The sequence below is a fragment of the Pyrgilauda ruficollis genome, unplaced genomic scaffold (assembly GCF_017590135.1).
Source record: "Pyrgilauda ruficollis isolate IOZ18807 unplaced genomic scaffold, ASM1759013v1 scaffold25, whole genome shotgun sequence".
NCBI classification, from domain to species: domain Eukaryota; kingdom Metazoa; phylum Chordata; class Aves; order Passeriformes; family Passeridae; genus Pyrgilauda; species Pyrgilauda ruficollis.
The window spans coordinates 8244724-8257480 of NW_024523822.1; the positions used below are offsets into that span (position 1 = coordinate 8244724).

At 34.4% G+C, this 12757-nt stretch overlaps 1 protein-coding gene across 8 annotated transcripts in view; it reads left to right on the forward strand.

The window, feature by feature from the left end:
* The window catches only part of VPS13B (vacuolar protein sorting 13 homolog B), a 429893-nt gene that overhangs the window by 53797 nt on the left and 363339 nt on the right, over positions 1 to 12757 (forward strand). For 7 of the 8 annotated variants that reach the window (XM_041470605.1, XM_041470603.1, XM_041470604.1 and 4 more), the window contains exons 8-12: positions 4187 to 4452; positions 7011 to 7106; positions 7427 to 7549; positions 9621 to 9758; positions 11136 to 11223. In XM_041470605.1, coding sequence (XP_041326539.1) covers positions 4187 to 4452; positions 7011 to 7106; positions 7427 to 7549; positions 9621 to 9758; positions 11136 to 11223 — 711 coding nt within the window. Of the gene's footprint in view, positions 1 to 4186; positions 4453 to 7010; positions 7107 to 7426; positions 7550 to 9620; positions 9759 to 10376; positions 10417 to 11135; positions 11224 to 12757 lie in introns of those variants that run through there. The other variant, XM_041470609.1, reaches the window with a different exon arrangement.

Consider the following 12757-nt stretch of genomic DNA (forward strand, 5'->3'; position numbering starts at 1 on the left):
TTGCTTCCCATCTGCTGCTTCTCAGTCACATGGGGTGACTCTTGGGGTGATTCTTTGCAGGGCCTGGAGTTGGACTCAGTGATCCTTGTGGGTCCCTTCCAACTCAGCATATCTGAAATTCTGTGAATTCATTTAGAGATTTGTATGTTAATTTTAATCTCTCAAGACAAAAGTTTTGGTTATCTTTCCAAGGTTGTATTTAAATCTGGGGGAATAGGAAGAGAAATTTACCTCACCTAGAAAATTATTGGAATTTCATTTGAAGGTGACATGGCTCTCTTAAGCTAGGCTTAAATTTATAATATTACAGCAATTTTAAGCTATGCATAAATTATTAATTAATTTTGTTCTGTTGAAGAAATATACTATTTTAATTTGCATTAGGAGACTGTATTTTTTTTTAGTTCTGTGTTACTGTCTTCTCTGGTTTCAGAGAAATAGATACATGATTGGTAAATGACAGTAATGGAATTTTTTTTTCCAAATACGGCCCTCACTGTTGTTTGGCACAGATGATTGTTTCACTCTTACTTCAGATGTACAATCCTCTGTCATGTTACTGCTGTGTGGAACTGAGAAAACAAATAAGATATCTGTAAATAGTTCTCTCATTTTCTCTAAAGATGGGTTTTCTGCACTAGAAACTCTGCATTGCAAACACGAGTTCATTACACAAGACATATGATTAGAAGTAATTAATATTCTGCAAATATTGGCTTAATATTCTGCTGAGACTTTAAAAGCATACAAGTTTTAGAAAAGTTGTTAGTGTGCATTTTAATAACTTTCTGTATCTAACCAATGATTTGTACTATTTACAGGAGAAAGTGCCCGGAAGTTTCCTCTGAAGCACTACATTGCCCTTGCTTTCAGACAAAGGGTTGTCTCTGTATCATGAATATCTTTCTTTTGCTAGTATGAAGTTTCCCCCAAATTTGGCTAACTGTTTATTCCATAGAGAATGACAATGTTTTTAGAGTTGCTTGAATTTTGTGGCTGCATTCCTGGAGTCAGTAAGGCAACTAGGGCTATTTGAATACAGAAAGACACAGAAAGAATAGAGAAATCATTTGTCTCAATATATGAACAGCTGGGATGGGTAAGCAGTGACTTTCAGATGAAAAAATAAAAGGATTTGAGACAGAGTAACTGGGTATGAGAAAACTGGAAGGAAGCTTTGACTGTGGAAGAGGACAGAAGTCAGCAGAGCTATGCGGGTTTTACTTGGCTTCTTTTGGTTAAGGTGTGAAAATGTGGTGATACAAATATAGTTTAAACAAAGATTAATGTTATAAGGCATCTGCCTACAAATACTCAGTCTCTTTTGCATCTAGAATTAAATTTGAGATTCTTACATCCAAATGTGTGTAAAATCTTTGGCAGTCCATCTTGTCATCCCTATTTTAATGTATGCCTTCAGGAAGGTTGAATTGCAATTGCTGCTGGTCAGTCCTATTTGCATTCTTTTGAACAACTCTCAGTATGACTTCCTAGCTTTTCATAAGACAGCCACCTAACAAAGAAATAATATAATGTAAATTCACTCTGTTATACGCAAGATTTTTCAGAAGGGTCGGTGATAAGACTAAGATTGCAAAAGAAATCTGTAATTTCCTACACAAATTTTGTTCAACTATGCTGTGCTCTAACATTATCATTGTACTTAATTATATGATCATATGTATTTGACAGAACTATCTCCTTCAGAACACAAGACAGATGGCAATTGTTGGATGGCCAAGGCAGACATGTAGAGGCAGTTTTAGAAGCCCATTTATATCTTTACTGCAAAATATTTTGCCACACAGAGGGTCAAATGGTCATGCCATTTATGCTTGTTTCCAGTGTCTTAGTTGTGAATTTGTAGTAGCTTCTTTGGTTTATAGCAGACAAATTGTGAATAAGAAGATGAATTTTAACGTATACATTATTTAGTGACACAAGAATGAACATCTCTGTCCTTGAAGCATGTACGTAGGTTTCACTCATACAGTTTCATGGCTGATTCAATGAGATGAGAATTCATGCTGTCGCCAGCAGGGTTGCATTCCTTCCTTCTTCCTCTAGTGCCAGCACTTGTATTCATGTAGCCACAGGTTAGGCTGGATCACCCATACCTGGCTGAAAACATGTACAGATAGAGAAATAACTAAATAAATACCAAGAGAGTAATTTTCTATTGAGTTAATTCCAGATTTATTTTGAGAAATACCAGTTTCCAGACTCCTATTACAGATAAATATCTCAAACCCTTTAAAAGAAATTAAATTTCTGAAGGTCAAGCTTGATTTGAGCATGCAAGCAGTGAGATGCAGTCACACTGTCATCTTGTAATATATATAAAATGTATTTCTTAACTGGAATCATTGCCCTGCATTACGGAGGAAGATTACCAGTGTGAACTCACTATGAATGGCTAGGAAAAAATGGCTTTAGAAACCCGGTGCAGGGTAACATTTTGTCCTTGAACAGACTCATGTAAGTAAACTAGGGGGTTTTGTCACTATGTTTCGCTATCCAGTATTTTTACAGGCAAATGGTTAGTGTAGTTAGTTCAAAGCCAAGAGACTTTGAGACTTTCATATATTCCTTGTTATAAATGAATTTGCATTGTATTTATGTTTGTAGTGTTTAGAGGATGTTGTGTGTTGCTTATCAGGCTCACTTGCATGTTTTTCTTGAGTTTGGTGATTGTATAGTGGCTGTAGTAGTTTTAATTTAGTAAATAGAAAATAGCTGTATCTTCCTCTTTCAATTTTCTGTCTCACAGTTTATAGATAGAGGAGCTAGGGTAAAATGGTGCTAACTTTAACGTTTTCCAAAATATAAAAAACTATGATAATCCAGATTATCGCTTGGCATATTTTTCTGTTATCTCTATGTACTTCAAAAAAGGGTATGATAAATGATAGCTCAAATTTATGGCCAGGCAGACCAAATGTTATGCATGATCCAGGTTCTACAGCTCCCCTTTTTTTCAGTTTTTGCCAGGCCTTCCATCATTTCTTTTGTGCTTGCCAACAGCAGTCTATACTAAACTACTTGAGTCATGATCAGTATTAAGTTTGTTGCTTCTACAGCTGACAGTTCTTCCTCTTGGCTTTTTCCAAGATTTTATGTGCACCTCTTCTGTATTTGATGTGTTTCAAGATTTGCTTCTGGATTTAAATCTGCTCCTTGAGACTTGGGTGAAGAGAGCAGAAAGGGAGCTTGCACTGCCTTTGTGGGAGGAGGTGCCCTTGCCTCTTAAGCATGGGCAGAGAATTCTCAGGAGTGTTTTCTGTTCCTCTTTCTTCAGTTATACAAGTATAAATAGAGTAAAAGGCTAAAGACTAATTAGACTAAAGAGTAAAAGGTCTGAAACTTGTAAAAATGGGATTTCTGAGTTTCAAAATATGTGAATAGAATTGGAATATGCCTATTTCTGTTCTCAGTTAAATGATTCATTGAACATAACGTTCACTTTCAGGAACAGTACTGCATCCTGTGCTACCTATAGTAATTCTGAAGTATTTAATAGCCCTCATGAGTCCCATAAGAGTCGTGATGAAACCAGATAAAAGCTATTTGTGCTCTTTGTACATGCATTACATTACCTACCTGTTTGGATCATGAGTCTTAGACATGAATCTTTGGGGAAGTTCTTGCTTTGCTCTGCATGCTATCTCTACTGATTTTCACAGATGACCAGCATTTTGACTTTTGACTCACAGATGGATACCAGCTTTTTTGAGAATAGATTAACTTGTAGTTAGTTATGCAGTAGCATAGATTAACTTGAAGTACTTTTGAATTTAATTTTAAAATTGGAAACTACAAGATTATTATATGATTTATAATAGTCAGATTTAATTTTACAACTTTAGAAGGTCTTTAATGGAAGGAGTCTTGAAAACTTGTGGTATAGATGGCAAATTCTGGTCTCACTGCAGATGTATGATACTATAACTATGGCAAAGACCCTTAATATTTTTGGAGGAAAATGTTAATAAATCAAGAAGTGCTTGGAAACTCATATTCAGTAATTTAAAATTTCTACTGACTTCCTATGATTATAAGCCAAGTATCAGTGAATGCTGTGTGGAATACTGTCCAAGATAAATTTCACATACCATAAATTTGAGTTTAATAAATAAATTTTTAAGTATGGTTTATCTGAAATTTAGTTTGGTCTTTGTTTTAAAAGGCACAGAAGATGAAGCAAGCTCAGTAATGCAATATCCTACACAGTACATTAGTCAAGATCCTTATTTCCATCAAGATGATGACCAGCAACAAGGATGGGTTTCTTGGGCTTGGTCTTTCGTTCCTGCTATTGTGAGTTATGATGATGAAGAAAATGGTTCTGGTGGAATTGGTGATGGAACAGCAGAACAGCAGAAGTCTCAGTCCCTCAAGGATCCAGTTATTTCAGTTGGGTTTTACTGTACAAAGGCAACAGTGACTTTTAAGGTAAATATTTCTGTGTGTCGTCTAAAGGATTCATTTGACTTATTGAGGAAGTGCATAAAGATTTTCTGAGCATTCAAATACTGTTTGATTCAAGACAAATATTGTTGGTATTATGAGGGGAGTATTAAGTTAATGAATAACAAGAAATGTGAATGCTGAAAATTCCTCTTCCATCATACTGGACTGATAATGGCAACATAAATAGTTTTTATTATTTGAGCTAGAATTTGAGTGTGAACTTTACAATGTTCAAAGGAGACCACTTAATTTACTTAGATTAATGTTTTTTTCATGGGAAAAAAGCCTGAAAGCTTTCTGTGAATGGTCACTGCAGTATTATATCCATCTAATGTTTATACAAATACATATTTCTTTATATAAGCCCCTCTAATAAGCTCTAATTTAGAGCTAGGATTGGAGGAATTTTTAGAGACTACTCTTTTTTTGGACTTTTGTATGTGAAAATACCAATTTAACTTAATAATGTTGAATTAATTTTCCATAGGTTGAATTTTTATTGAAGGAAAAAAAGATAAATAGTACATATAGGCTGAGCTATAAATAGTGTACGTAGAGAAAGATTTAAGTATTAGCTCCAAGCAAAACTGAAAATTATTGCTGGCCTTCTCTCTAATATTTTGCAAGCTTGCAGAAGGTATTGAATTAGCAGAATACTTGTAAGGTGTTAAACTATTTGCAAGCAGTTCTATGTGCATAACTACACCAGGTGGCTCTTGGCTTTACAATTAAGCATGTGTAAAATCAAGGTCAGAACTTTGCCACAGAGTAATTTACGGTGATTTTTATGACTTTGAACCTTTCGGATTAACTGCAAGACTTTTGTGACCCTCATACAAAAATTGTGCCTGATTATACTCAGTACCATCAGGAGCTCCCTGTTCCTTTTTTGTCTGTTTGGCTTGACGTCTGTGCACAAGAATGTTTTCTGGGGCTTTATGCCTAATTTAGCTATTTTTGTTTGATGGTGCAGAAGAGCATTTAGCTGCTCAGCAATTGCCAGAAAGGGTGAGACAGGTGACTTTGGAAGCTGTAGATATTCTGTGGGGATGTTGATGTTTTAAGCCTTCAGCCTCCTGAAAAATTTGTTTGAAAAATTTGAAGATATCAACAGCATTCAAGTGTTCATGTTCTTCTGCGTCGATCTGCTTCAGCTCTCATTAAAAGGCTAAAAATAAATAATTTTTTTTCCCTCCATGAATCATGTTCCTGGGACACTACTTGAAACATGAACAAGCCACTAAAGTTCAAATTTTTCATTTATCATGGCTCAGCATCTTCTTTTACACTATGTCATACAGTAGTAATTTTGTGCTCTTGTTCCTTATGCAAGAAAACTCATTAAAAATAATAGGAACTTATTTTTTGAGCATGTGTTTTGCTAGAGAGGGTTTTCCTAATGCTTCATTTGCAAATTCACACATTTTATATTAGGAAGTGATTAAAAACTACTCAGAATGTAACATTTTGCGTTCTAGAAATTTTAAATGTGAAGTGATGTATGATGCTAATATGGTGACAGGAGGAAAACAGAATTCATTGTTCTGCTTGCATGCAAAGAGTGTATGGAATTAATTTGTGGTTCGTATTCTGGTTAAAAATAAGGTCAAGTTTCTGCATTAACATTTTGAATAGTTGATATCATTCCAGCTAAAAATCATGCCAAATTAAATGTACCATTTTCTAATAATGGTGAAAACTATTCTTGTAATTTCTGAGTTCTTTTAATCAATTAATTGCTTTTCCTCTGCAATAATTGCACACAGGTGAAGGGTGATCAGTGACTTTTTTCATCCAGTTTTCTTGGACATTCGGATTACAAAATTTTAAATTGAAACAGCATCCATGTGTATCCAGTCTTGAAAACAAAGAGAGTGTGTAGATACTCTTTTATAAAAATTAGAATTTGGAATATTTAAGCTGTTCACCATAAACTAACTTGAGTTTTTTATGCCAAATATAATATATCCAATATAGAATGCCTCTTTTTACTTGTTTTTCTTAGCTGTAGGTTATGTGCTTTTTGACCTGCACATGTTTTCCCATTTTGAATTTTTATATCAAAATCATGCAAGAAATATAAATGCATGTTGCTCTTGATTGCCATGACATGAAACAAAAACATGTATGGTTATAATCAAAATGTGTCTGTAATATTATAATGATGTTTAATTATTTTCTGGGAAGAATAAGTAAAGTATTAATGGATTTTTACAGTAGTTTATAAACTTATTTGATATTTATAGTGCAGCTGTGTATCTGTTTCATCTTTTCATAGAGTTTCTCTTTAGATAAGCAAACTGAAAATACTGTAGTGGATTTTAAACATTCTGTTGTAGCATATTTCAAACAGAAGTTGAACGTGAGACATTCTGATATGGATAATGTGCTACAGCTGTTTAATTGCACCTGTTTCCTGACAGTTAATGTATTTTTGCCCGTAGTTTACTTTGTCTTTATCAGTTCTGTGTATTAATGACCATAATGTCATTGAATACTACTGTTGACTTTTACAAGGTGTTTATCCTGTTGTTCTGTAGCTCACTGAAATGCAAGCTGAAAGTAGTTATTACAGCCCTCAGAAGGTAAAATCCAAAGAAGTTATATGCTGGGAACAAGAAGGAACAACAGTTGAGGTAATTTTACATTGACAGGGCTTTTTTGATACATTTTAAGCAATGTGCCAAATAGTTTCCAGTAAAATATTTTAAAATTATTTAATTGCTGATGTTTCATATTCTGTCATATTGGATGTGTTTGTTGTAATAATCATGTAGACATTAACTCTCTAAACTTCTGTGCTGTAGTGGTTGAACGCTATAGTAATCCTGTCCTATTTATTAAAACTCTAAACATATAAACTAAGCATATTTTGCTTTGGTTTTGTCCATCTTCTCTGTTTCTTGTGGAGTACAAGGCTTAAAAATTTATCCCTTTTTTTCTTTTTCCTCACTAGGTCCTTATGAAAGGTGAACTTTTTTTTGATTGCCAAATAGGTTTTGTTGGTTGCCAAGCTATGTGCCTTAAAGGAATTATGGGAATTAAAGATTTTGAAGAGAATATGAATAGGAGTGATGAAGTGAGTATGTTGAAATACCATTTGATTTGCTCAGTAAGCAATTTTGTTATCCTTTATTAAAATATCTGATTGCAAAAATTGAAAAGACTGTTACGAGCTGTGATTTTTGGATATTACTGTGATACAGAACTGGGTGTCCATTCCTTAGAGTTGAAAAGATTAATATCTTAGGTTGAGAAGAGGCAGAACATAAGACTGTTTAAAAATCTTTTTGGACAGTAACCCATTGTTGCCTTTGTGATTTTGTATAACAAATTAAAATATATTTGAAAGTCTTTGAAAGTGCTTAAATCAACCAAAAATTGAAGAATGGGAGCACTGTATAGTGAAGATAATAGAAATGTGGCACAAATACTGAATGACTGTCTTACCTCACTTTTTAGTAAGATTGAGAGCAGTATGAAGGAGTTAGACAGCATTAATTTTTGTTTTTTAAATAGATGTAAATCTTCAGTTGTTTAAGAAAAAATCAGTTGTCATTATGAACTACTTTAAAATTATTTAATGAAGGGTTGAATAAAATTCTAAATTCAATCATGATGATTTTTAGTTGATGTGTAGATAGGATAATGCCCTAAAGTATTGAAGAACTATTATCTATGTTTAAATAAAAACAAATAATACTGCCAGGAGGAGACATGTTAACTTGATGTTAGTACTCTGTGAAGACTTGTATTCTGAAAAGGAAAATAAGGAATATGGAAGGAAATATCAAGTGCCTCTATTTATGCCAAGTATCTCCTAATCTGGGAAATTGTGTACTGTATTACAATAGATGATGGGGCAGCTCCTTACATTTCTCCTGTGAGAAAACCATGGCTTGGCACCCATCTCAGGTGTTTCTGTGTGCAGAGCAGAAAACAAGAAAATATCGTGACATGACTGCTGAGTATGACATCGGTGGGATTTTAGGGATGCAGTGGGACACACTGCATGACTGGTGTGCTGTTATGGATACACACAAGCTTTTGCAGAAGGAGAGGCTGGGGAGGCAAGGGTGAGCCAACTGTAAAAATCCTATGCTGGCCTTGTTAAGAACAAGGGAGATGTGGTTGCGGATGTGAGGGTGGACAGCCACCTTGTCTGTGGCAGCTGAGATTGTCAGGTATAAAATCTTGAGAGAATTGATTTTTTAGAGTGAGGTGGGTGGGCGAGCAAGAGAATTTCACAAAATCATAAAATAGTCTCTGTTGGAATGTACCCAGAAAAAACATCAAGTCCAACTGTTAAGTGATATGCACAGGGATTGAATCCACAACTGTGGCATTATTAGCCTCATGCTCTGACCAATGGAGAGAATTTTCTTGAAGTTAGTTAATAAGGGACATTTGGGGTTTTAGTCTTACTCATTTTCTGCCATTCTCTAGTCCAGGAATTTAGAAAAGTATCTGCTTTATGGCAGTGGTGATGATACTACTTGCCTGTTGTCTGTGTACTGCTGTGGTTGTGGGATTGGTCCTTTTATAAAGGTTCTGGCTCTGCCTGTGATTGAGAATAGATAGTTGAAAAAATAAATCTCCTAAATAACTTTTTTGGATTAATAACTCTTGTTAGGAAAGTTGTATTGATTTCAGAAGGGTAGAAGTCTGGGAGGAGGCATGTTAAAATCTAGATGAATAAAGAATGATAATGTAGCAATGAGGTCGTACATGGAAATAACTGATTGCCTTGAAGATGCTGAATACAGCATCTGAAAGGATTGGGCAGCCAGAAATTGAGTGTGCAGTGACAAGTTTGTATACAGAAGAGGATTGGGGCAAGATTTGGAGTGATGATGATCTGAGGTTATTTGCTGTTAAAATGCAATTAATATGTTCTGTGTCATGAGTTGTATAATATTCATTGGTTCAGGCAATTTTTATTGATTTGAAAATGGGCAAAGAGTGGACAGAAACTTGTGTTACACAAATGGAATTAATTTCGTTGTTTCATCTTCATTCATAATGAAATATGCTGTTGAGGGTTACTACTCTGTGTGTCATATTTGTGTTATAACAGAATTGAAACTGCTCTGTTAACCTGACTCTTATTTTTTTCCTTCCCTTGCCTCACTTTCTACTGCCCAATGAAGGAGGCATGCTTCTTTAGTTGTGGAGAAAATTTGAGCGTAAAAGGAATGACATACCTTACCAATTCACTATTTGATTACAGAAGTCCAGAAAATAACAGTATTCGTGCAGAATTTATATTGGATGCAGCTCATCATAAGGTCAGAGAATTACATTTTTCTTATAAAAAATTTCCAATGCTCTCTAATGGATTTCTTATAATTATTTAGATCTGTGTACTGTTAGAGGACTGAATTCTCCTTGCTTTTACACATTTAACTGAATCTTACTTTGCAGCTGTCCAAAAAAGAAAGTAAATCTGTTTGTGTTAAAAAAAGACACCCACAAAAACCAAGCCAAAAAAAGAGCCAAACTGAAAAAACATGTCCAAAAGAAACCTCAAACTCCTCTCTTGCCCCAAAAACTGAATTAATGTCATAGTTTCCAAAAGCAGTAACCACAGAATATTTTAAGAGGAAAAGAGGCATATAAGAGAATACTAGCAAAAGTCAAACTTTACCAGCATGTATTTTAAACCCAAACAGTAAGGAGTCTATGGTCTTCAAACTAAGAAGTGCTGTCAGATTTGGACAGTATTAATTTTATTGTTTGCATTCTGAATTGGTCTACTTAGCGAAAATGTTGCCAATTCTGCCTTTTGTGGAGACAAATTTTGAGTCACTTCTAGTCTCTGTTGAAATTGTGCAGTAAAACTTTATTCCCTGGTTGTCTTGCCATTATTAAAGATCGGTTGCAATGACCAAAGTGGTCCTTTCCAGGTGTGTTCATGGGTGGAGGTCTGTGCTGTATATTGTACAGGTAAGCCATTTACAATTTTGGAATGCATCTAATTTCCTTTTAATTTAAATTTAACTATTTTCACCCTTTCAGTACTCTTGATGAAGTGTAGCCCTGAAGAATCATGTGAAAAAATGAGTTTAGTAAAATCACAAGTGCTTACATTCAAACTTTTCCCGTAGTATGTTTTAAGCTTTATTCTATCCTTGGTCTGTCTTTGATGCTTTCACAATTTGCCCATTTTTTTTGGCAAGGGAGGGAGCAAATTTGCTGTGTGATGTATTATATTATGTATGAATCCCAGTGTTGGCATAAAGTCTTGGTAAGTTTCCTACCGTTGAAAGATAAAACCACAATATTCCTTGAATAGCAAAGCCAAATTGAACAAGCTGAAGTTTTCAGCGTATTTAATTAGGTTGATGTGTTGCATGCAAGAGGTCAAATGAAGAATATTTGCTTCATTAAAGGTACTAATTGACTAGATGTTATTGATGAATTGGTCAGCATGTCCACAGGAATTATGAATGTGCATTTGTGTGGCCTCAAATGGAAGTTACATTACCTATCAGGAAGGTGAATTCTTTGTGATAACCTCTGTCCTTTGATTTGATAAGCCTTTCCCTGTGTTGATGCACAAATCCAAACATGAATATATCTCTCTAATACCAGTCTATCAGTTGGTAATCTCAAGATTCTTTCCTTATACAATGTTTTCTTTGTTTGCTTTGCTTTGTTGGTAGGAGACATACACAGAGATAGCTGGAATGCAGAGGTTTGGGGCTTTCTACATGGATTACTTGTATACAATGGAAAGCACCGGTGGCAAAGGTACCTTTTTTCCTTTGTTTACCCTGATAAAGAATAGAAACAAAGACTTCATGCCCAGATGGTCCTTGACCAACTGTCCTCTAATTTACCTTAGATTTACCATCAGGGTCATCATTAAAATGCTTTCATCTTCATTGATGTCTTTCAGAGGTTATTTGTTTTGGTTAGCTGTTGGTTGTTGGTATTCTTCTTTTTTTTATTTTTCTTTTCCTGCATAAGTAATCATAATGATATTTTTATAGCCGGTTGCTGAACTGAAAGAAATTATCTTGCAGCAGTGGTGTAGTTCATAAAACATGCGGTCTTTTTTTTTTAAAGTAGTAATTATTACTTTGCATATTAAAAAATATCTTGAGACACCCTGGTTGAAGAATGAGATTGATCATATACTTGGCATGGAAGATGAAGAGTACTATTGTTTTTCTTCTATGAAGAAAAATGCAAGGATGCAAGAAAGTGTGAAGAATTATCTTGAAATATATGTATCTAAACAATTTGATGAGCGAATATTAGCCTAAACATGTGCACATAGATATTGGCTAATTCAAAATAGTTTTTGTGATTCCTATAAATTCTTTTCTAAGTCTGAGAAGTGAATTTAACGAAGTAAGTATATGTACTTTTGTGAGTGTCACAAAAGCTGGAACAAAGGAGTTAATCTATCAGCAAGTAATATGTTTGTATTTTTCACAGATATTCTTATCACTGATTGTGATATTATTTCCCCCTCACTCCTCAGAGCACTGTCATTTACAGCGGCTGTTCTGCAGTTTTACTGTCAAATTAATATTACTTTCTTTCCCATCTGTGTATTTATTATTGTGAATACTATTTCTCCGGATATCTGTTGGGAACTTCTTGCTCTTTTATGACGGAACCTTATTATCTGTCCTTGCTACATAGTCCAACTCATCTGGGTTTTTTTTTTTTTTTGTGTGTAAGAGAAATCAAAACTCTTAATGTTTGTCTTTGTTTTCTGGATGTGATGGACATTAAGTCTAAAAGGAGTAGGAAAGAAACTTCCAGTTTCCTTAGAGATGGATCATGAAACATTTACAAAAATAAGTAAATGATGCTATTGCCCTCAGCAGTAGAGGCATACACCAGGAAATTTACCAGTTCTTTCCTGACTCTGAGGCTTTCCTTTGTACCATGAGAGTGGTGTGAAGCTCTGAAAATTTACAATTAATTCAGACATATACTGCAGACTTCTTGTGGTTTTAATAATGATACAAGTGTTTAATTGCACATTGAACTCCTATGTAGAGAAGTTGAAAACCTCTAGGTAAGCCTTATTTCTTTTTGAATCTTCGTGTAGAAATTTAAATATGCACAGATTATGTGCATTATGAAGAAAAATTGATTTTGTGGAGTATTTTTTCTTGTTTCTCTGAATGCATAAAGAATGTTATGATCATATCTCTTCCTGACTTTTAATTAATGCTTTTCAGAAATTACTGAACTCGGAAACATTATTTTATTTTCCTCAGTGTCAGACTATTGTATTTTCTGACTATGTTTTTTTCTTCCTTAG